This window comes from Heliangelus exortis, chromosome 5 (assembly GCF_036169615.1).
Source record: "Heliangelus exortis chromosome 5, bHelExo1.hap1, whole genome shotgun sequence".
Lineage (NCBI taxonomy): Eukaryota > Metazoa > Chordata > Aves > Apodiformes > Trochilidae > Heliangelus > Heliangelus exortis.
The window spans coordinates 34,168,413-34,193,956 of NC_092426.1; the positions used below are offsets into that span (position 1 = coordinate 34,168,413).

Below are 25,544 nucleotides of genomic sequence, written 5' to 3' on the forward strand. Positions count from 1 at the left end.
CTGTTAACTAAATGTATGAGGAAGGAACAATGGAAAAACATATAGGAAATACTTCCTGACTTGAATTATTTAAGGTATTATGGAATGCCAGGCATTCCAGAAGTGAGGAACATTCCAGAGTATTTTTGCCTTTTTAGGTTGGGAATAAACCTCTGAGAAGCTCACTGTGGAAAAGTTTCAGCATTCTTCTGTAAGAGCCTAGGCTTTCAGAAAAGAATCAGGTACTCTGATGCTAAAATGGGACAGTTTCAGGACTGCACAGTGTAGAACCCCATGAGCAGGGTGAGGTAAAGGCTGTTGTATCTACAGCTCAAGAGCTAGGGCAGGCTTTGGAACTCAGCAGCTGGGGGTCTGTGCAGGAAAAGCAGCTACAGGTGTGAGCTTATGACAGGTTAATTTCCTAAAGTAACAGCTTAGCTTTGGATGCTGTTGCCTGTGTGCTCTCTGACACCAGTGTTCAGTGTTTGTGTGGTGACCGAAGGTATAAAAGGTGCTGGTGGCATAACTGGCTGGCTGCACTTGCTTACTACCAAGAAGGAAAACTGGAATATGCCTTAAGGAGTTTTCAAGATCAAAAATGCTTCCAAGACTCCTGCCTTTAAATCTGATCTTTAAAGTTACTGTGGCTTCTAATAATGATGTAGTAGTTCAACTTTCATTCAGTATGTTGTTGGTGAAAGTTAATTAGATATTTTAATTCCACTTGAATAGTCTGCCTGACCAATGATATAATTAATTGTCTGTCTGAGCTACTTGAAGGTGCATGCACTGGTGTGCAGCATACTGATGTTTCAAAGATGCATTGCTTGCATGCTTAGTATTAAGTGCTTTGAACTGGAAATTGAGCAGTTAGCTCTGGAAGCAACTAATAAAAACAGTGGAAGATGTAGTTAGTAAATTGTGCTGAATGAGCAAAGATCGGGTGGCTTTTGAAGACAGCCTCCTGGAGGTGTGCTTGTGGATCAGAGCATCTGTTCTGGTAATTTGCTCCTGTGTTACAAGTTAGAGAACATCTTCAACATGATAAAAAAAGCCCTAAGCCTGAAATGCAGCAATACTTGTATTATTTCTTTAGATTGTATTCTTGGAAGTGGAATCTGACCCCCCCACCCCCCAGCCCCCCCCGGAGTGTGTTAAGGCTTTGTCCTTGGAACTGAAAGATTTTGTTTCAGTAGGCTTAGGATTGAGTAAATCTTCAATGAAGTAAATCACAGGCTAGGTAAGAATTTTGTTTTTAGGATATCTTGTCCTATACTAGTACAGTGTATGTATAGCTGCCAAAATACTTGCGTGATACTTTTTTTTTTTTTTCTTCAGTGGTTTGTTTACTTCAGGTAGAAAGAGAGTAAGGCTTCTGAACCTACTCGGTGTGGTGGCTCTTTCTCCATCATGCCTACTGAAGCTTCTAAAGTTACCTTGGTCATGTAATACTTCTGCACATACAGATGTAGATGTAGATGTCTGAAGGATGAAGCAGATAATGACTGCTCCTTTGTTGGGATCAATATGGACTTGTCCAAATAAGAAATAAAGATAGAAACTTGTCAGGCTTCTGCTCAAGTATAGAAACTGAATCATTATTTAGAAGGTGAGAAAATTCTTTAAGGCTACTGTTTAATCAGATCTGTACTCCAATGATGCACTAAATTGGACTCTTGTTTGTTGTTTTTTTTTTCATGGATACTGCACTTGACTGCAGTTGTGTTGCTGAGTTTATCCAGTTAATCCTGTTTTATACTGAACTTGGTCCACTTTCCTGTGCTGGATAGGGAGGAGCAATATTAAGATGGTAAAACAGTTGCTAAAGCTGGCAAGCAGCTTCTGTAGCCTGTGAACATTTGGCTTGGGTGCATCTGCCAAAGCATTTAGCTGTTGGTCTCCCACAAAGGTACATATCTTAGAACAGATATTTCTAACTCTGAACTTTTCAAAAACTGAGTGGTTTCTTTGAGAAAGGGCATGATTTTAACAGCAACTCTGCTTGATTTTCTCATCATGTTGTAAGCATGCTAAGCTGGATTGTTAGCAACTTGTATATTCTGCCTCAGATTTGCAGGGTGAGAACAGTCTGAAGGAATTGCCCTGGAAGTTTTCAGGATGAATCTATGGAAGCTATGAGTTGTCTTGAGAATTAAATGCCACATCAGACTGGTGGCTTCTTCTGGCTCCTTTTTTGTCTGCCCCTTGTAAAATGACAATTTTAAAGGGGTCTCTGCCTTTTTGCATGTGCTGCCCTATTGGTTGTTTTGTGACTGTTGTTTTCTTTTACACAGGAGCTGCCATATGTTTCTAGACTGGGAGCTGAGAAGAAGTGCCAGCACCAAAATTGAAAACAAGTTCATCCTTGGCTGCCTCTCCCAGTGTTTTCTGTCCTGCAAGGCTAGTTAGGTGATGGGAAAGGACATTGTCTGGACCTCCTGTGCTGTGCTAATCTCTAGGGGCCCAGGGTACTCCTTTGAGATTCCAAATGATCCTTGGCTCTGCTGTAGTTGGGTAGATGCCATATTTACACTTAGCTTGCCCCAAAGGTGGGGAAAGAGAAGGGAGGAATGTCAAGTATCTTCAACTTGCCACAGGATGTGATTAGGTAACTAAAACGGATTAAGGTCTTTCAAACAACAAGTAAACATGTCAAATGTGATGGAAAGTTTTATATGGACAAGTCTCTGTATCAAACTTGGAGCATCAGGTTAGGCCTAAATTTCTACTCCATTTTTACCCTTTTCCATTGAGGGGGTAGGTATGAGGTGCTATGGGATGTGGAGCAGGCCTTTGCAGGCTAATGAAGGAGTAACTTGCCCCTTTGCTCCTGAGGGTTCCTTATGGATTTGGGTAAGCTACTAATCAAGTTTTTAGCTTATTTTTATAAGATAAACTGTGGTATGTTACTCTTACAACTGCGTGAATGCAAGTCCTAAAGTCTGTTTAATTCTTGGACTTAGATTAGTATGTACATAACTTTTTAAAAAGCTCAAACAAGTCTGTAAGTCCACAAATAAGCCTGCTCTGCAGTCATTCAACTGGACTGACTGTAGATTTGTACCACCTTTGTCTATTTCTACCTAACATTTCTATTACAGGTAAAAATCTCAGTGCCTGGTAGTGTTTTGTCTTCTCCCCAAGTGCAATTCTCATGCACTGGTAGAAAAGAGCAGCAGTAGGTTCTTGCTTAACTTTTCTCTGTGGAAGGGTGTACACTGCACTGATTAGGTTAAAGCAGTAGTGCCACTTCATTCACTCCTATCCCACATCTGTATGAGGTAGCCAGGCTGTATCAGTGTGTCCTTCTCTGTAGTTCACACAGTACATGTAAGTGGACCCTGTGCCTCTTTCCCAACTTTAACTGCTCAGAGGACAGAGCTGTTGGGCATAAGGAGTTAAGTACATATTGCATCTCACCACAAGGATGCATTATTGTACTCTTCTCTTGGATGTGCTTATGGTGACTAACTATGAACATGACTGAAGGCTGGGAGAGAAGAGCATTGGAGGCATTAAAAGCCTGGAGAATGGTGCTAGCCTGTGCTCTTTTATCTCTTCTACTGGCTTGTTTTGTGAACTTGAGTGAGTTTCCATCTCTAAAGCTTTTCACCTAGAATGGGATAATGCCTGCCTTACGGGTATGTGGTGGAGCCTTTTTCCAAGTAAATATGCTATAGACTACAGATAAAAGAAGTCTTAGAAGTGCAAAATCTCTGAAGCTGCACAGCATGCTTATAATATCCTCATTAAACAGCTGTTTGGAATGTCTAATGCAATTTCCAGTTAATGAGGGATGTTTTCAGGTCTTGCCAAGAGAACAGGTGATGTTTTAAACTGATATTTTTAATAAATCTTTATTTTGTAAAAGGCAGCCAAGTATGTATCCTGTTGCACTTAATGGCATCTTGGCCATTCTTGTTCTTCAACAAAATTACTCCAAATTACTCCAAAAACTACTACAAATTACTCTTGTTCACACATTGCACAGCACCTATGAGAATTCTTGTCTTAAAGGTAAAATGAGCTTTTGTGTCTGTATCTGTTTGGGAACAGGAGTGAAGAAACTTTTCCAATATAATTCCTGCAATCTGGTAAAACCTGGAATAAGGTACACTGGAGGGTCTAGTGTGGACTGGCTTAAAGTTAAGAGCAGGAATGTGCTCAGCAGAGAAAACTGTTTCTCCTAAGTTTTGTTTGCCACTCATGTATGAAGTGCTTTCCTCCTGGTTTCTAATTAGTCTACAGGGGGGGAGTGGGGTGGGCAGGGAAGGAAGTATAAGGCCCATTTCATCTAGGATAAAAGATGATCTTGGAGTTTAAGAACTTGATTTAAGATAATGAGGTACATTACAGTACTTTGCCTTGTAATTCAGGGAGCAGGTAAGGATTTTGGACCGGGCAAGCTGGAAGCAACATATTGAGGGCTGAATACAGGTGTCTGGGAATAAATTGGGAGATTAGCATCTAGCAAAGACACTGGCCATTAGGAGATGGAGGAGGGGCTTGAAGGTGGGCAGAAAGTGGAGGGGAGCATAAGTGGTGCATAAAGCATTTATTATCTGGAGGCAGTCCCACCCTTGAAGGTGGTTTGCAACCTCTCAAAATGGCAATGCTCTGGGATGGAATTGTGAATGCATCCCTCCTATTTTCTTCTGGGGTACTGGAGCTAAGACTGGGGTCACCATTTCCCGTGCAGCAGTGTATGGCAATGCACCTTTGGTCAGAGGGCAATTACTCAAGAACAGGCTAATGTGGTACAACTGTCCCTTTCCCTCAACACTAGGCTCCTGTACCCAAGAGCCCCAGTGCCAAACATTAGGCTTGCTGAGTGGCAAGAGATTACTTGGCTGTCTTAGGGGATGGATGCCTTCTGTAGCCTGCCAGCTGAAAAGTTCTGACAAGTTATCTAAGCATGCCTGAGATGGCAGTACTGAGATGGCAGTACTTTTTTCTGTAATCCTCAGTTATTTTGGGCTGCTTATTTGTAGACATTAAGTGTGTGAAACAAAATTCATGCTAATTGCTTTATTAGTTCGATGCAGAAGCACATGCTTGCCATGAAAGTGTTCTTATCAAGGGGGAAGGCTGTAAGAGGTAGAACAGTGATACCATCTATGAGCTGCCTTGGCAATAGATGTGCTGTCCTCACTGCTTCTAAAGCATCTCAGAAGGAAAAGGGGTTATTCTTGATATTATTTCCTTTTTATTGTAAAGTGCAAGGAGCTAAATCTTACCAAAGATCATGGACAAGTGATGCAGGCTGAGAGACTCAAGCAGATAGAGAATTCCTGATAAACTATATTTGGGTTGGCTAAAGATGAGAGTAATTAAAACAACCTTTGTGATGGGCACTCTTTTGTAAACCTCACACAGTCTTAGGAAAGATCTTCACAGTTAAATATTGAGTTTTGGGCTTTCATTTGACCCTTTTCTTTGCTATTCTGCCTGCTGTCCTTTAAAACTCTTGCTCTCTTTCATGATGCTCAATTCATTTTTGCTGTAAGTTTTATTTTCAGGTACGATGCTTTTTCCTGAAATGCTGGGTTAAAACTCCTTGCTGATTCTTGGCCTTAAAGACTTGATTACTGAGCTGGTGCCATGTATTATCCCCATGTAAAACATTTCTTAAGACAGTCAAAAGCTACAGGATTCTCTGGTACTCCTGATGTACTACCAGTATTACTTCATTAAGATTAAGTACTTTACTTTTTTCAGGCAACATTACTTTGCTTTTCTTGACAAGGAAAACTTAAGCTTGGTGAGCTGAAGAGGTCAGTGGACACAAGAACCCCAGGTCCCTGTAGTTGGGACACTTATTCTTCCATCACTCAAATGTGGTTTGAGACATGTGGAGAGTTTTGATTTGCATTTCCTCTCATCCAAACAAGCAGACAGTTTAGCATGTGGAGAGTAAGTCTAGAGGTGAGAGAACAGTTCTAATGATGACCACACCTGTGCTCTTAGCAGGCTCTGAATACCCAGAGGGAAGGTAGCTGAACTCAGAGACATTTTCTGCAGGGCAGGTTATTGTTATTTTGAGATGGTTTGTATTGTCTTAAGGATAATTTGAGTTTGCATTTTTTCCTGTTCTTTTTCCACTCTGCTTTTATTTTGCTTTCTTGTCTCTGTCTTTATCCAAGTGTTAACTCTGTGGTGCTTTTAAAAAAATCTTTGCAAGGAACAGAACTACTGTTTCATTGCCCTGTGGCCTTGTTAGCGATAGGAAAGTAGGCTACACTTATCTTGCATTGTCACTGAATAATAATAATAGGAATCAAATATGCTTTCAAGACTTAAAATTTTCCATTTAGCTTGATGGATCCAAACCAGGGCAACAGTGAACGGACTTCTTTGCAGTCTGGAGTGAGAAGTCCTGTGCAAACAAAGGAATATGCCAGTATTTGAGCTGTAACCACTAACTGATGTTTTGGGATTGAAATAATATCTAATGGTAAAGCTTGATTTAGAGTATAAATAAGGGGTTTGAGGGTCTTGTTAACAACTTGCCCTTTTTACTTGAATACTAAATGAGAAATTGGCTAGTGGAGTTGTATGGGTTTGTGACTAGTACTGGGAAGAAAAAAGGTCTGGGAAGCTGAACAAGTTGAGAATGGGAGTGGAGTAGCTGGAACAGGGATGAAGGATGGGAATGAACCAGTAGCCTGGCATGTGAATAAACCCAGGAAGATGTCTGATGCATGAATTGGTAACAATATGTTATATGTAAGATGTTAATATAATTGCTAAAGGAAAGTAATCTTCCAAAGTCAATTACAGGAGTGGTCACTGTGTGTGCAAGAGCTGGCAAATTTCAATTGGGAAGGACAGAGGTGACTGTTCTTGGCTTCAATGTTTTCTCAGTTTTCAGTATTTTCCAAGTAGCAACAGAGCTCATTAAATCTGCTAGGGTCTCCCTCTGTTTTTAGAGGATTGGAATTGAAAAGGAGCAAAGACAAAGCAGGAACAAGTAAGAGTGAGAAACTGGGAGTGTCTGGTTACAAGATTTGTTTAGAGAGATTTGAGGAGCAGACAGTTGTGGCCAGAGTTGAACAGAATCAGAATTGACAAGGATAAGCAAACTGATTCAGATAGAATTAGGCTGGAATCATTACTGGTGGGCACATCTTTAATTTTCAAAGGTCTGTGAAGTCTTACAACTAGGCCAGGTACACAACTTTGCCTACAAAGACAGTTTGAATGTGATTGTCAGCCCAATTTTTTAAATCCAAGCAGATATTTCCTTTTGGGTAACAGCTGGCCTAAACTGACTTAGTATCTGCCTGGAGTCCTATCAAACAACATAAAATCAGTTGTGTGGGGTTTTTTTCCCCTAACTCTTCCCTTCTTATTTGTAAGGCAGAATTTCCTTGGATTTCTTAAGCTTGATTCCCCTCCTCCAATTATGTCTTGCCTCCTGGTATGGACTAAAGGCTCATAAGAAGTGGAATTGTGTTAATCAGCATGTGAAGGTATTTTTGTTTTGTTTCTTAGGTGAAACTAGGACTGGTTTACTAGGACAGCTAGTGCCTGGGTTAACTTTTCAGCTTTAAGAAGCTGTTGAGCTCAGGAGAGAGAATGGTCTTTTGCTCCAGAACAGACTCCTTCTCAACCAGAAGCCCACTTGGAGCTCAATACTGATGCTATTGGTCTTGCTAATATTTAGATAGCACTGAGCTGCTTTCTGGGAGGTGGATGCAAGCTTATTGCAGTCTCCCATCTTCCTTTTCAGGGCATGTTATTAAGAAAGCTGTGGCAAAACAACTGTGGCTTTATCTGGATTCCTCAGATTTTCTGGATCTCATTCCATCTGGTCTAAGACCTGGCCTCAGTACAAACACAGTCAGGCTCACTGGTCAGACTTCTCAGAGTGGACAAAGACTAAACTGACATTTTTTTAGATTTGTTGTGCAAAGGTCTCGTATTTGCTTATGTTAAGACTGATACCCTGCTCCCTCATGGGAGGCAGACAGCAAAAATAGTATGTGTGTATATTAGATGTGTGTTTTAGCTCTCACTAGACACATACATACAAATTCCAGTGTAAAGTTAGCTGAGCACTTCCAGAACCCCAGTGAGTGCCATTGGAGGAACGTTCACCTGGGGAGTGTGGTATGAATTTGGAGCAGAGGTAGCTAATTGGATGGAAAGCTGCCAGTCCTGGACTGAATTTGGCTCATGTCTGAAACACCCTGCTGCCTTGGATGGCTGTAATTACAGAGGTCTTGGTGACAATGAAAGGTAACCTTACTTGTGACATACAGTAGAACTAGAAGTTCTCTGAAACTTACCTCCCCAGCAAATAAGGAAACCATGTCTGCCTCTAGCAACAAGGAATCAGCAAGAGTATTCTGTAGTTCTTCACCAAAAGTGTGAAAAATGGTTCACTGTAGCTGGAATCACTCTTTTTGTAAGCCTGAAAGTAAACAGACTAAAACAAACAGTTCTATGGAACAAAATGTAGTGAGAAAAGCTGTTGACCCAAGAGAAAGAACAGCCTGTGCAAAAATCAGCCACTAACATCTGTCTGCTTGGATGTGGGTATAAGCATATTTGTAACAGAGAGATGGGCAAGAGAAGTACTTTGATTTTTCCTGTAATTTCCTATAATTTTGCATCTTGCTGGGGAAACTCACACCAACAACCTGGGCTACCTGCAAATGTTTCTTCTTTTGGAGACACTCCTGCCCTTGCTTCCTCTTCCACATCCTAAAAACTGCAGCAAACCTGACAGCTTAGTGATGTTCCACCTCACTAGAAGAAAGACACTGAGGTGCTGGAGCATGCCCACAGAACACCAGTGAAGTTGGTGAAGGGTCTAGAACACAAATGTTATAAGGAGTGTCTGAAAGGACTGGGGTTGTTTAGCCTGGAGAAAAAGGAGGCTGAGGTGAGAACTTATTTTCTACCTGAAAAGGAGGGTGTAGCGAGGTGAGGGTCAGTCTCTTTTCCCAAGTAACAAGTGACAGCATGGGAACAAACAGACTCAATTGCACCATGGGAGGTTTAGATCAGATATTAGGAACACTTTCTTTACTGAAAGGGTTGTCAGGCACTGAAAGAGGCTGCTCATGGCAGTGCTGGAGTCGCCATCCTCGGAGGTATTTAAAAGATGTGTTGATGTGGTGCTTAGGGCATGGTTTAGTGATGGACTTGGCAGTGTTAGTTTGATGTTTGGACTCGAATCATAAATGCCTTTTTCCAAACTGAGTCTATGATTCCTTGTAGATCTTGCTAGGAGGGGTTCTGCTGGGAACATCATACAGTTTGTCACTTCAGTCTGAAAAACACCTCTGGCTTGGGTAAATAGTAGTGACAAAATGCAGTATCTTAATCCAAAACTGTTGGAAGGCATGGGAATACTTGAATAGGCTAGACAACCTTGCACACTAAGAACTTGTCAGTTTGAAGTGGTGTTGCCTAGTTTGACTCTGCAGTAAAGGGTGGTGCTGCAGTGAGGATTGCCCTGCTTGTTTTTCTTTCAAGTTGGGTAATAAGCACCTAGGTTACTGCTGCAGCACTGAACACACAAGTGACTACTCCAAAGGAATCCTGGCTGCAGAAATCAGAAAATGTATTTACTCATCAGCATATAAAGTAATAATTTTCTGAATGTTGTCTGTTGCTGACAGCAGGTGATGGCACAGCTATAGCTGTGGTGCAGCTAACAAGGTTCCCTCATTCTTGCCTTATACAAGCATTTTATCTTGGAACTCTCTCCGTAGCTTTTCCAACTCCTGAAGTAAACAGTATGTGCATCTTGTCTCTTATGAAAAGGTTTTTATTATATATTTAGACATATGAAGTGACTTTCTTTGAGGTGGGAGCAGAGTTAGTTTCATACCAGCAGAACTGAAGTTCGTATCATGAGCCTTCTATGCTCTGTAGGTTCTTCCATTTGTACTCCAGGAAGACTTTCAGTAATGGGGAAAGCTTCTCTGATCATGGCTGTGCTGTCCAAGAAAGCTTTGAGTGCCTGACAGTCTGAGGAAGCATTGCCCAGCACCTAATTTGTGCAAGAGGCTAAACTCTGTGGGTGGTTACTCCTACAAAATCGAGGGAAGCATTTGTTTTAAATGTAAGCAGAAAGATGAGGATTATTATAAACATTGTAAAATACAATGCAAATAGAACTGCAGTACAGAGTAATGAAACAATGATTCTTTCCCTTAGGGAGCGAGGGGGAAAGTTTATTTGTTTGACTTCTGACAGGAGTTTCAGTTATGTTTCATACATCCTTTTCTGATTCTTACCCTCTTGCTCTGAATTCCTGGCTGGTGTATTTCACAGCTTTTTTTTTTCTTTTTGTGGGTGTGAGGTGTTGTGTGTTGTTTTGTTTTGTTTTTGGGTTTTTTTTGTGGTTTTTCTTGTTTTTGTTTGGTTTGGGGTTTTTTGTTGTTGTTGCTTGTTTTGTTTTTTTGGTTTTTTTTTTTTAGTGTGATTCTGAATTTAAACCTTGCATTAGACTTAATGTATCTCTTTGGGTCACTGTAGAATCTGCCAAGGTGGGTTTGGCACTTGAGGCAGGGAGTGTTAAAAAGCCTGCATTCCTTATGCTGATTAAAGTTCCCTCCTGGAGGGATATTCTGAAGAGCCTCAGGCTGCTAAAGCAAGAGTTAAGATTTCTACATGGTGTCTTTAAAATGTTATCATTTGACTTGAACAAAGTTGAGTCTCTGAAGCTACCTGTCTGCAGAGCAGATCTACACAGTTGTAATATCAAATACCTGCTTCTGTTGGGAGGTAAACATCACTACAGCAGTGTTTTGTACAGGGAGTGAAGAGCATCTCCTAGCTGTTAGCTGAAGCTGTTAATACTTCTGCTAATGAAAGTGTGTCCTTATTGTTGCCTCTTAAGGCATAGACTGAAATTTCAGAGGTGATACAACCTCTGAAGGGGAAAAACACCTTGCTTTTTAAGAACACTGGAATAATGCTAGCTGCTACTTTCACAGTGCTGGCAACAGGAGCTACTCCATATTTAATATGGGAATATGATATTACTTATGAACAAGGTTTAATATATTTTTTCTTTACTTTCACTGTCTTTGACACTTTGGAGAAAAAACAAAGTAAATGAGGCAACCTCCTTTCTTACTTTATCTAGCTCATGGGGCCAGAACCCAACTCTGAACATATCTCTGGAGATGGCAAGGTAGACCTTCAAGGAGACATGTCAAGATACCTATGTCTCCAGAGAGAAGCAGCAATAGTGTTTCAGAAACTTTGCCAATGAAGTGTTGATGATGGTACATGTCAAGTCATGAAATGGGGAGAAGCCTAGATGCAGCCATGTTCTCCTGAGAGATTTAGTTGATTAATCATTGTCTTTAGATCAGGTAGAGCTAAGAATATAGTTAAGAAAAGCAAACCCTTTAATGTTCACACTACCTCCTTTTTTAATATCCCTCCTGTGCAATGCCTTGTCTTGGCATTCAGTTGATATTCCTCTACTGATGGGCAGTCAGCCCTTCCTGGGTTTCGAAGTAGTGAGCTCAGCTATTTTTAATATCTACTTCTTAGTTCTTCTGTTGACAGCAGTAATGACAACCATAATGAAAGCTGGATGCCAGCTTCGGTTTGCATGCCTCTTTCAGCATTTAGAAGAAATGATTTAAGAAGGACTGACTTGTAGAGGTATGGAGTTTTAAAGGGTGGCATTTTCTATTTTCTCTCCCAGAAAATCTGCAAGAACAAAACATTTGTCATCTAAGAAGTGTCTTTGTACAGTTGTATTCTCATTGGAGATCAACTTTGAAGATATGACTGCCAAATGGTGTTTGTAAACTATGTTTACTCATCACATCATCTTATGAGATGGTCTACCAGCAGAGTAGAGCTGTTCCAGAGACTTCATATACTTCACAGTGTATCTGGCATCTACAGAAGGTTTTGTCTTATTGGGGAGAATGAGTGATGGGAGGAGAAAATGTGTTTATCTTCTCACCACTTCAGGATGTTTAGAAAGCCTATCAGCTGACTTGGAGACTCCACTTAAAGCAGGTGCACTATTCTTCAGCAGTTAACACTGGAAAGAAAAGGCAAAGCACTTTGAGTTCTGCAAAGAAAGATGGCATGAGAGGGTACTTAAGAGAAGGGAGCCTGGATGAGTTGATATCGGGTCATGAAGCCAGATTTTAGGGGCTTGTGGTTTTAAAGGGAAGCCCTTTGTAGCTGTCAAGCTACTGATGCAGACTCAACAGAGAATTTGTACTTCATCCTATAGATGATTCCTTTAAGAATGCTTCAGCAGAAGTTGGTTGTAATCAGACATGCTTGCAGCTAAAGTGTGCCACCACATTACACAAAGCCTTGGGTGGGCAGCTTGGTTGGTATCAAAACCCTTCTGTCCTCGAAACAAGGGAGAAGTGTTACACTGTTCCTCACAGCACAGCAGAAGGTCTTGCACTGTTACTCTTGAGCAATGACAGGCTTCAGAAAGGTTCTAGTGGAGTTATTAGGAAGGAGCTAAATATGGGTGGAAGGGAATGTTACTGTGGATTACACAGCTGGTTCTAATTAGGCAAACTTCCATCCTCTTAACACTTCCAGAGCTCAGAAATTATGTCTCTGCAGCTTGCCCATTCTGTCTGCAGTACTCCAAGCTCTTGCATATGGCAAAGAAGCTTTCCTAGGCTGACTGCATAGCCAGTCTGACTGGAGGGAGTACAAGGGGAAAAACAGGCTCAAGAAAGTATTCTTTCATAGCTACAATCTATATGGGGCTAAACTTGACACAGGAAGGCACAGAACTCTACAAATCCTGAAAATTACTTCTGGTGGTTTAGATAGTGGAGGGTCAGACAGCATGTGATTGGGTCTCCCTGATTCAAGAGAATCAGGGTCATGAGTTTGTTCCAGATCATGATGAGTGTATGCAATGTTTTAAAGCATTCAACATGATAGCTTTTGTGTAAGGATAGGGCTCACTCTTTCCAGAAGTCTTCTTTGAGATAGTGTCCTTCGTTAGAGTATACACCTGACATTCCTTCAACCCTTTGAGCAAAACACACACCATTAAAATGGAATAGCTGACTTCTTACCTTCTAGTGACAACACAATGTTACAGTCATGCTACGTTTGCTGAGAAAGAAAAACAGCCTTAGCTATCATGACAGCAAACTAAAATAGAGGATATGGTTACTCAGAGGAGACTAACTTGGTGTAAGTTATACAGAAGGATGTTTTGAGTTTGTATTTTAGTTATGCTGATTAAGCAGAGGACTCCCTAAACCAGAAAGACTGGATCAGCTTATTAAAGAACACAATTTACTGAAGACAGGATTCCACCTTTTATGTCAATGGAAGCTTTGCTGTTGTTTTCTTTGGAACAAGAAGTTCATTGCCTGACTGTGCAAACATCTGGATTTTCTTTCTGGTTCAACATGTAGCAAAGCTAAAGAGAATAAATAGTCCAAGGTAAACATGCCTTCTCCTGTCAGTGTGCTCGAAAAATTAAATTTAATCTCAAGTTTGTTCTAGGCTTGCATGTCATCTTGGCTGTAAGAATAATCTGAGAAGGAGAGTGAGCTTTGACAGAAGCTGAAGTAATGTTATTTCAAAGCAATTAAATCGGTCTCTACCTTAATACTGCCAAACTTACTAGAAGGCTTAAAAATCATGTTAGAAGTGTGAGATTGAACTGAAATTTCTGTTTTGTATTTTAGACTTCTGGTTTCATCCTCTGTTCATTTGATCATATCTGTAACACAATTTATGCTTAAACTTCATAAAGCCAAACTCACTTTTTATAATGGTGGTATAGACGTGGATAATTCTGTGGAAGAAGAGATTATTCTACAGTCTGAAGTTAATTACTTGTCTCTGGTAATTTTCTTCCCTCAAGTTAGCTGTAGTTAAGCACTTATATAAACTTTCACTTTGAAAGCACAAAGATATATAATTAAAAAAATTCACTTCCTGACTGCAATGGTGCTGCTTTTGTTGTTTTTCTTAAAAAAAACCAACCAAACAAAAACAAAACAAAAAAGAAACAAAAACAACTAGTACCTCATCTTCTGAAAGCACAGCACAACTGTTGAATCGTGTTGAGGGATCTGTTTGTGAAGAAAACCATAATACTATTTCTTAGCTAGAAGTCATCTAGCAGATGAAGCACACTACTTAAGAACTCTACTTCATTGTAATGGCTTACACAAAACAAAGACTGGGGGAGGATTAGTTGGAGAGGGTAGAATCACTTTAGAAAATTAAAGTTTCTAGTCTGTAAGGACAGAAAACTGTCTTGAATTCAACTCATACAAGTGTAGCTAGAGTGTGCCTGCTTTGTGGTGTGATCCCATGTTTGCCCAGCCTTCACCGTCCTCAGGTTTGGGCTGTGTGCTTTGAACCCATTCTTGTTTGCACAGCTGGGGGCCTGGGCTTGAAACATAAGTGGTGCTTTAACTCAGGCTGGACTCCTCACTTTGCAGGTGGGATGACTGAAGGAATATATTCAAGTATTACAATATCCTTCTTATAACTCCCTTCTGTCTGGGGAAGGTGCTGTGCCCTTCTAAAATGTGTCAGGAAAGCATTAACCCAGGGAGGCTGTGGGGTCTCCTTCCCTTGAGACATTCAAAACCCTCCTGGATGCATTCCTATGTGACCTCTTAAAGGTGACCCTGCTCTGGCAGGGCAGTTGGACTGGATGATGTTTTGAGGTCCCTTCCAACCCCTAACTTTTGGTGGTTCTGTGAAGCCTCAGTATAAAATGGTAGGGTTCAGAAAACACCCACGCAACTCCTTGTTAAGATGTAGAAACTGGTTTAAAAGCATATTCTTAAACCAAAGTCATTCAGTTGCAAGTGAAATACAAACTTGCAAGTGTTTCCAAAAAGGGAATATTAAAATAAAGCATTCTCTTCCTCTTGTTCATAGAATCATAGAATTGGCTGGGTTTGAAGGGACCTCAGAGATCATCAAGTCCAACCCTTGATCCACTATTGCTGAGGATACCGCACCATGGCACTGAGTGCCACATCCAGGCTCTTTCTAAATATCTCCAGGGACGGAGAATCCACCACTTCACTGGGCAGCCCATTCCAATGTCTGATCACCCTCTCTGTAAAGAAATTCTTTCTAATATCTAACCTAAACTTCCCCTGGCACAACTTAAGACCATGCCCTCTTGTCTTGTTGAAAGTCGTCTGGGAAAAGAGACCAACCCCCACTTGGCTCCAACCTCCTTTCAGGTAGTTGTAGAGAGTGATGAGGTCTCCCCTGAGCCTCCTCTTCTCCAGGCTGAACAGCCCCAGCTCCCTCAGCCTCTCTTCGTAGGGTCTGTGCTCGAGTCCTTTCACCAGCCTGGTTGCCCTCCTTTTGTTACCCCCAAACACTACAAACTTTCCAGAAAACTTGCTTTGAAAGCCTTTTTTTCCTTGAGAGGTTTTTGGGCTGCATGGGCACTTTGAGGACAGAGGCTGGATGCCTTGGTAAGCTGTTGGGAGTTGTGGTGGTTCTGGTTGGTTGATTTCTGCATGTGGAAGAGACTGCAAGCCCTGACAGCCCCAGCCCAAGCAGGCTTTCACATTTTGTCTTCATATTTCTAGAAGCCAAGCATTTTGAGTCTGTGGATTAGAGTAGGATCTTTGATATATTTGAGGTCTGCTAGGCTTCTGGTTCCATGGCAGGAAACTTGGCTGAAGTCCGAAACCCGTGGTTGAATCTGAAGTTCTTGTGCCCTGCAGGCAACCTGCCATGGGGCTGAGAGTCTGGCTCTGATTAATGCTGGGACTTGCCTTCAGCTCTGTGTCTAGTATGGCTGGTTGTACCAATTTGGAGCTGGAAATCAAGGCATAAATCTGTGAAGGTTAAAACTAGGAAATGTGAACTGATGCTTTCCAAAAGCAACAAAAATATCCAGAAGGTTTGATTCTCTTGTAATGTATAAATGGTTCTGGTTTTTGTGGGGAGTTCTCCCTGAGAAGTACCTGCTCATTTATACTCAAGATGGACCAGTCTGAGTGCTCAGGCAAATGGGTGAATGATCTCTGTCATATGAATGTACCTAGATGGATCACTTTTTCCAAAGATGTATTCTAAGGGTCTTCAAGGTTGAAGTCTGCCAAAACAGGAGTAGGGAACTGCATGAACTATTGTCTCCCTCTTTCTACTCCCCAGCCTGCAGCACTCATCAGAAGCAAAGCTGCTGAACAGGAGACGCTCCTCTGTTTTGATCTGTAGTGGACTCTTGTCTTGTAGATTTGTTTCTTAATAGGCTTCCACTTTCTCATATTGGTGTCACTTGTGTCCCTTGCTCTTTTTCCCTGAGGCCTCTCTAAAGCACATTACTGTGGTACTGCAGTGCCTTGGCCATTTCTTATTACTCCTGTCACAAAGGGCTCTGCTGTTCTGTTTGTGCTTATAATGTATCCAGATGGTGAATAGAGTGAGTGACCACCAAGCTCATTTTCACTTGTGGGGTCAGACCTTTCCCTGCTAAATAACACAAGTGTTCCCAGCTGCTGTGCAGCTGCAGGGAGTCTGCTTTCCTTCACAGGCATTAAAAAGCCTTTAATCAGTGTTTGTTGTTTGTCAGCAGTGGTGTTGAGGTGTGGAGAGAAAGAACAGATATGCTTTGTTAGCAAAGTTAACTTTATTCTGACCTCTTATCTTTCCTTTTTCTTTTCAAGTCCAAAGAAGCAGAAAGTAGTTTGGGAAGTGGTTTCTGCAAGCACCTGTGTAAATGTATTTGCTAAAGGAGAAGGTTTATGTCTTTATACAGATACAGAATTGGACATAAAAAGATGCTCTAAGAGCATCCAGGGACTCAAACTGACTGGTGTAGGATCTGTGCAGGCTCCCCTAATGTAAGCAAATTTGTGAAAAATACAAATATAGTTGTCTAATAACAGTGTATTATTGTAGTATCAAGCCTCCATTTAATGGAATCACATTTCAGGGATAGCATTTGCAATCTGGTCAATTCCAACATTTGCCGGGAAAGTAGATTATGATTTTGTATGATTTTTGTGGGGTTTGTTTTTTTCTCTTCAGACGGATAAGCCAGTGACACCATTCCCAGTCCCATTTATTTTGGATGCTGAAGCAAATGCAAACACTGATATCAAAAAGAAGCTTTGAGAAATCTCAGAGCCAAGGCTTTTTTCCCTCTTCCTAGAGGAAACTTGGAAATCTGTGTGTGCACTTGGTAAGTGCTGTGTGTGTTTTTTGCAGAGTTCCTGTTTCCCTGAGTCCAGACCTGTTCACATGGTGTATCTGCCTGTACAGCACCAAAGGTAGCTCTGCGGGTGCTGATGCTGCTGTTTGCAAAGTCTGTTTTGTATGGGCATCCTGAAGCTGTTAGGATCACAAGCTTTGGGTTTTGAGCTTCAAGGGTCATGGTAGGACATTTGGTGTTAAAGGTGGAATGTTTTATCTTGCTATGCTTCCTCTGGTTTGAAGTGACCAGAGAATCATGTTATTGCCTTGGCTGTGTCTGGGGAGGGTTGGTAGTCAGGCATCAGGGCATCCTTTGCACATTGCTTCAGCCCTCTTCCTGGCTCAGCAGGATCTCCTGCAATGGACCAAGGTGGTCTCTTGGGCAGGGCTGTGCTTGTTGGGAAAGAGCCTCCTTGCTCAAAGTGTGAATAAAGAACTGGAAATGAGTAACTTATGTAGTCCTAGATGTTGAAATCAAAGATTGAAGCTGTTCCCATGGGCAGGCACATATTTCAAAGTTCATCCCGTGTTTTTCTTCAAGTATCTGAGTATCTGATAGAATCAAGAATCAAGTATCTGATAGAAAGTATTTTTTGTGCTGGGCAAGAGGGGATGGACACTCAAACTAGATGGTACGTGAAATGGGTCTGGGTGGCCTGTGCTGATGGTCAGTTCTGTAGCATGAAGGCTTTGCAGCTAGAGACAGGGCAGAAACACTACTTTACTACCTGAAAGCTGGCAAGGCTGCTAAGCAAAGAGAAGGGCTCTGAGCTACAGTGGAGCAGCTGTCCTACAGTAAGGGGGAATTTCTGAAGCCCTTCTCTAGCAACTCCAGGAGATCTGGCCTTTCTGGCAGTGCTGTCTGAAGAACACTGATCAGACAGGCATGATCCTGGATACTTCTGGAAATTAATGCAGACTTCTAAAATTGTAATCTAGCTGAACAAAACAAGCACCATCTTGTGCAACTATGTAAACCATAAACTTCTTTGGCAAGGCAGGTGTGGCATTTTCAGTGTCTGGAAAGCACCTAACATGCTGTGTGGGCTCCCTACTGTAATCCACGTTACAAATCAAATGCTACAAAGGTGCTTTTTTTTTTTTTTTTTTTTTTTTTTTTTTCATAACATGGTTCTTGGCTTAATTTGGGTAGGCAAGTACTTCATAGACTGCACTGGGGCACTCTGCATGTTTCCTCAGGCCCTCATACTTAATCAGTGCTGAGCTGCTCCCCTTCTCTCTGTGAGGAGGCACCAGTGGAAAGCTGTTCCATAGCCTTAGGTTTAACTCATTTGTCATCCCTGAGAAGGGCTCTCTGTTACTGAGATGCCTGTTTTGGAAGGAGGGGTGTTACAGGTTTTTGAGGGTCATTTCATACTAAGTATGAAACAGGCTGCAGAAAGCTTAGGTGAATTTTCATTAAACAAGCTGAGTTTTCAGTAAGTTGGCAATATGGTTTGATTCTGGCTTTTTTGGTGCACCTCTGATCTGTGATCTTCTTACACAAGGGACTTGCAAAAGCTTTCATGCCAGTAGCCCAAGCCCTCAGAGTTGTGAGAAATGGCAGATGCACGTGTTTCTCTGGAACCAGAATGGCTTCTGTGTTTAGCTGAATATTTAATTGCTGTTTGTGCACCATACTGTGCCATCAGGCAGCTCTGTTTTTGAAGTCTGCTTATACAAACAGCTGAAAAGCCTTGTAAAGCTTTCAGGGTCTCTGACATCACACACTGGGAGGGGAGGTTCAGCATCTTCAGTCTGCTGCTTTTTGTTGTGTATTTACAGTTACCACACTGCACGCTGGGGGCTTCAGAAAGACTTTACTGTAAACAGAGCAATTCCAAGCTAACTTCTGATAGTCCAAGAACTGGCCAAAAATCTGGCCCAGCTTTACAGTGCTTTCATAATCTAGTCCAGGTCTCTATAAACCATTTAAAATTGCCTTCAGGTTTAAATTTTCCAATTTCCTATTTGGAACAGGTGTTGCCAGGTTATAGAAAGTGTTGGAGAAAAGAAACAAAAACATTTTAAAAACTCTGTGCTGTTACAAATTTTGGCGAGTCTGGGATGGGGTTTTTGTTGTTTTTTTTCCGAAAGATTTGCCCCACACAGATTCAAACAAGTGTAGATCTTGCTTATTTTTCCCCATCTGTCATGTTTAAATAGGGGTTTTAGTACTGCATGAGTATTCAAAATATCCAGCAGTATAGAGCTAATATGTTTTTATATGAAAATATGCAACTTCTCATTTAATTGGGGAGAGAAAGGAGGTGATTTTTTTTTTTTTTTTTATTGTCACAAAAAAAAACCAGCTTTCAGAGATGCATGTTTTTGGAGTGGTTAAAAGCAAACCCAAACTGAGCTCCAGGCAATGTTTTTTCAACAGCTTTAACCTCAAAGCACAGAGGAGGCAGCTTTGTAGGCAACTGTAACACCAAGGTGGTTATGGCAGTGACTCAGGCTTCCCTGTAAGGCATCCAGCTATCAACACACTTGGAGAGCCCTGGCTTTGTGCATGCAGACAGGGTGTCAGTCAGTGCCCACTTGCCAGACAGCTCCAAACAGCTGAGCTGGTAACTGCTTTGACAGTGAACTGGGATGCTGGGGTATTAAAAAGCAACTCCGGTCCCCTCAGGGCTTGTGGGAGGCTTAAGAGATGGGAGCTTGGGAAGAGGAAGTACAAGGCAGGTTTAACTTCCCTTTTCTTTGTTTAATGCTTGTGGGACTTGTTTCAAGAGTGAGCAGGTGGTTGGGTTTGGGTAGTGGTTAAAGGCCTGACTTACTTCACCACTGAGTTGGGGTACTGTGGGAAGTGAAAAGGGCTGCTACTGTTGTGTCCTGTTGAAACTCTTCCAATGGTTATGGAAAGAGGACTGGTATCTGGAGTCTTCAGGAAGTCAGTATGAACATGGGAGAGAGACCTGGGTATCCCTCTAGTGAGCTCAGTACAGCTGTGGGTGCAATTATAAACTACTGCCAGATGTTGGAATTTGCAGAGAACAAGTGGACAGAAACTGGGGGCTCATTCATATACATGTTGGGTTTCCATATCTCCAAAAGATAAGGCATTTTATTTCTCATAAGGGAAACAGCAGTGATTGTAGTATGGAGGAAATATTTTGGCTGAGTAATTAGAAGACTGGGTTTCCTCATAATGAGACTGACAAGAGTGCCATGTTAGTACAAAACAGGATGCATCCAAACTGAATGCTTGGAAGAAGAGAGTCACAATGATGACCAACTTGTGAAAAGAACTAGCTTTTCAGGGAGTGTGCAGATGACACTGTGGGATGTGTGGAATGCCATTGCCAGCTGGGCAGCACATCATCAGGAAGGAGCAAAATGGGGCACTCCAAAATGACAAAGTTAGGGGTTGGAAGGAACCTTGAAAGATCATCTAGTCCAACGTCCTTGCCAGAGCAGGATCACCAATAGCAGGTCACATAGAAATGTGTCCAGGTGGGTTTTGACACTTTAGGAGTGTGCAAGTATGCTGTCGCAGGAGGTGTCCTTAGATGACATAAATAATGCTTTAAAAACCAAATAACTGGTGGCATAATGCTGACAACAGACATGGTTCAACTGCCAAGGCCATTCTTGGTCAGTTATTTGGGTTCCTCCATCCTTGGTGATAAATTTATTTCACTTCTGACTAAAACTGTGTTGCAGCAGAAACAGTGTCAGGGTGCTGGGCAAACTGGGCTGTTGTGACTCAGTATTGCCTTTGCCATGTGGGTTGTTTGGCTTTGGACATCTTACATTTTCAGAGGTGAGACAGAACAAGTAATATTTTTGTTCTTTTAAAGAAAATGGAATGGCAAAAACTCTTAATTTTTTTTAAAGTTGTATGTATTTGATTAAGTTACCTTCAGGCCAAGTCAACTTTGGTAGGCAGTTTAAATTACAAACTGTATTGCTACTGTCATAAAAACAAAATACTGTGCTCTGCTTTGGGAAACAAAATCAATTTACTTTTTTTTTCTCTTCCTTTTCCTTCCTTCCTTCCTTCCTTCCTTCCTTCCTTCCTTCCTTCCTTCCTTCCTTCCTTCCTTCCTTCCTTCCTTCCTTCCTTCCTTCCTTCCTTCCTTCCTTCCTTCCTTCCTTCCTTCCTTCCTTCCTTCCTTCCTTCCTTCCTTCCTTCCTTCCTTCCTTCCTTCCTTCCCTCCTTCCTTCCTTCCCTCCTTCCCTCCTTCCCTCCTTCCCTCCTTCCCTCCTTCCCTCCTTCCCTCCTTCCCTCCTTCCCTCCTTCTCTCCTTCCCACCTTCCTTCCCACCTTCCCTTCTCCTTCCTCCCTTCCTTCTTCTCTCTCTTTTTCTCTTTATTTTTTCTCCCCCACTTCCTTCAGTTTTTAATAAGCGACCGTGACAGAGACCCTCAGTGTAACCTGCATTGCTCCAGGTCCCAGTCCAAAGCCCTCTGTGCCTCTGATGGCAGAACGTACGAGTCCATGTGCGACTACCAGAGAGCGAAGTGCCGTGACTCGGGTCTGAGCGTGACACATCGTGGCCGGTGCAAAGGTAGGTGGATTTCAAATGCCTTTGAAGGAGAGGATTATTGAGTTCCTACCTCATCAGAAACTGGATTCTTGGGTCCTTGAGTTTCATACCATGCTTTGTAAGTCATCTGATTGAAATTGTGTGTTCTTGTGAGCCTGGTTGTCTGGGTTCAAGGGGAAGGAGTAAGAACCAACTGATAATCAATGAAAGAAGGGGAAAGAGCCAGAGAGATCACTGCAAAAGGGCCAAAAGAGATGTCTGCAGAGCAAAAGGAGCTGCCTCCATGGAAATGCAAATTCAGATCCTGAAAGGAGAGACCTTCCTTGCTGCCTGTGCCAGTGAGGAGCTGAGGTTTTTTGTTTCTTTTCTTCTCTCCTCACTGCTTTGTTGCTTTTTGGCAGCCTCTGTCCCATAACATAGAAAAAGGCCTTTAAATCATGCTTCTTTCTGCATAGTGGGAGCCTGGAAACTTTCTTCCCAGGTCCCAAGAAGTGGTTGGACTGTGACTGCAAGTGATGCATTTTTGAGTATCACAGTAATAAGGAGTAGGATGGGAGTACTACTTCTGCTTTCATCGCTTGAGCAGAGTGGTGGAGATAAGCAGGTCCATGGCTGGTATCAGCACATAAACTGTCACTCTTCAGTCACTTAAAACATGAGATCTGAAATGTGGCACATCTGTATGCAAAAGCATCTATTTCTGGAGTGGAAGAAATGTTGACGGACAAACCACACAGCCTGCTGTATATCATGATTGCAAAAAGTCCTAAAGAAGTAACTAAAGACAACTAAAGACTTTTATTTTAAGTACAGGGAAACTATACTTCCCTTTCTGCTCTCTGACACAAATGACATGCTTAGCTGAAACTAGTTGTGTTCTCCTTTCCTTTTCCCACTTACCCTCTGGTACTATACAGTACCTAATAAGCTGGGAGTGTTTGACAACTTCTGCTACTGATTTTGTTCTTCTAGTCACATGAGGAATATGACCTCTAGTTTTGTGTAAAGCTCACTGTTCTTGCCAAATCCAGACAGCTGGGACAGGTGTGCCTATCTACAGGAGACTGGCCATGTCTATATCTTGTATTCACACAAAGGAAGGTATCACCAGCACTGTTAAAGCAACTTCTCCTGTAATAGGGCACCAGGTCTACTCTGAATGGGACTGAGATGCTCTACAAGGGAACTCCCATGGAACTGGAAGGGACCCTGTAGGCCATGGTCCTATAGCATAGTGATAGATACTGTGTCTAAGAACCTACCCTTATGAAGTGAGCACTATGCTTCTTTGAGGAGGCAAAATTTCCCAGATAACTAAAATAAAGAAAAGACAAAGTATGTTGTGGACAGCAAGGCATAGTTCTGCACACCAGATGACCATAGGTTTTTAGTTGCATGTGCTGATAATTTGAACTGTGCTTGTGTCAAGGCAAGCAGGATGGTTTCCATAGTGAGAATAGAACCTTTTTGATTTAGCTGAGATCTCTGCACTCTCTTAAGAAGCTAAGAACCTTTAAAGAAGCCTTTGGGAACCATAACTCTCAGTCTTTTCTAGCTTTCTTACGTGCTTTTCAATGAAATTCCTTAAGCACTAATTTATCTGAACTCCCTCTGAACCCTCACTCACACAGCACAAAGGGTTAAAAGTCAGGAGTAGCTTAAGATGATCAAACTACAATATCCATGACAAATGGAGCCTCACTGAGATTCCAGATAATAGTTCCAGATGGCTCAGCTGTACATAAAATACACAGCCAAGCACATCCTAACTGGATCTTTTGTCAGCAGGCATTTTAAGATCTGATGTCAAATAAGGGTTCTGCCTTAAACCTTTGCAGGGATGAAGGGCATATGCATGTTAAATGAGCTTTGGCAAGCTGTCAAGATTATGCAGTGATAGGTATATTGGATATCTCTGGCTTAAAACACATTAAAGTTCTGTGTTAAGTGGTTGGTTTCTAGGAACTCACTTGACCTACTTAGTAAAAAAAAAAAAAAAAAAGTGGGAGCGTTGTAAAATTTCTGTTTAGATTTATAGTGGATGTTTTTGAAAGTCGGCTGGTATAGAGTTTGTTCTTAGGTGAGAAGTCACTATGTAAAATGAATCTAAGTTGCTGGTAGGGATTATAACCAGGGCTCTTTGACCCATCTCCTGGGACACCTGGATGAAGAAAACTTTTGGCTCATGTGCTGGAAAGGAAGGCCTCCTGACTTAGGTATGGATTGTTTGAAGTTAATCTTTCTCCTCTGCCTACTGTTCCATTGAACAGGAAATATTTTGAAATCACTTCTTTGTCCACTTGTTAGATCCATGGTTTTTCTTTGATTGTTCTTATTTCTAGTCAAAGGAGAACAATGTGGGTCCCTCCTTTAGCAGCAATTGGTCAGTAAAATCTGAAATGAGACTTTGCAAATCAAGGCATGTTTTTGGAATGCTCCAAGTAAGTTGGGGTACTCGGAAGTAGAAATGCTATGTGGGTATTGCAGAAAGAGCAAAGCATGTCAGGATGAAAGGAAAGAGGCTGGAGATTCCAGATGTTGAACTTGTCAGAAATGAAGTGGAAAACCATGGTGAGAGTGGATAGTGTTTGATATGCTGTGGGACAGCTGAGCTTGTTTTTGTAATTTGTTCAGGTCCCATTTTTGCCTTTTATATGCAAAGACACAGATCATTGGATAGAGTAAATGGTTATGAACCTGCTGACTTCAGTGTAGCTGGACTACTTCATGCCTGCTGGGGACCTGGCCTGTATATGAGACAGTTACCTAATGGAACTACAAGTAGTTCAAAAGCTGCTTGGATCAATTTTTGCCCTTTTTTGGGCTTTTGATTAAAAAGTAGAATTGAAATTAAATTAGGTAATTTCTCTACTTGCAGTGTATAGATTTGCTGCTAGTATTATTTGAAACCTTGGGGATGTCTTACTTTGTATTATAAGGAAAGCTTGGGTCTTTGCACACTGATGTGTGGTGTCAGAAGTGCCTCTGCCTGTTGCAGAGAGTATGTTGGAATTCTTGGGGCCTATTCAGAAGTGCACTGTGTACATTATGAGGGAAATGGTCTCATTTGAATAAACTGTTCATGGTTAAGATCAACCATGGTAACTGGCCAACTTCATTGCAAAACCCAAAGTTATGTGCACCTGCATTCTGCAGATTAGGCCACAGATGTCAAAACCATCAATTTTAGTTCACAGATCTCCTAGTTGCCAGCTACCAACTTGAGAAAAAAATTTTCTTTAAAAGGCAGCTTTCTGAGCTGCAGTAAATCTGTTCTAAGTCTGAAGATATTTTAAGTCAAAGTATTAAACTGCTCTGCTTTTTTTTAAAAAAAAGCCATCCTGTTTTGGTTTTTCACCTTGTGTAAGGGAGGGAAGGGGATAAAGTTCTATTTAGTCTGTCTAGACTGTTGAACTGGCACATGTTAATGCCATTCTGCTTTAGTTTGTTGTTTGATAGTCCAGAGAACATTTTTAAGAGGGAAGAAAAACTACTGAAACACTCAGGAAAACAATTAAAATGCAGAACTGGCTGCATGAATCTATAACATCAGGTTTTAGTAAAATTTCTCAGGCGTATTATTTGGGGTGAGCTGTTTGGCAGCTACTTTTTAATGCTTGGCACTTATGTAATATTTTACATTTTCTAATTAACAAAGCAAAAAATAGCAAGCTGAAGTCATCCCACTGAAATCACATATTGATGCAAACATAAAAATACCAGCCTGTGGAGTGGGGAAGAGAAAGATTGGCAGTCCTTTTAAAAACAAACTGGTAAATGTTGATATTAAGGGCACTGTTTTTACTGGACTTGAACTGTGAATTGATAGAAAAAAGATAGTGGTAAGCATGGGCCTCTCCAGCCAACACTGTATGACAGGTGGTTGTTCCAAGGCTGTAAAAGGAG

The 25,544-nt window shown here is 41.5% G+C and overlaps 1 protein-coding gene across 6 annotated transcripts in view; it reads left to right on the plus strand.

Moving 5' to 3' along the window:
- SMOC1 (SPARC related modular calcium binding 1) overlaps positions 1–25,544 on the plus strand; it is a 128,119-nt gene that overhangs the window by 17,131 nt on the left and 85,444 nt on the right. For all 6 annotated transcript variants that reach the window (XM_071744499.1, XM_071744498.1, XM_071744500.1 and 3 more), the window contains exon 2: positions 21,488–21,659. In XM_071744499.1, coding sequence (XP_071600600.1) covers positions 21,488–21,659 — 172 coding nt within the window. The remainder of the gene's footprint in view (positions 1–21,487; positions 21,660–25,544) is intronic.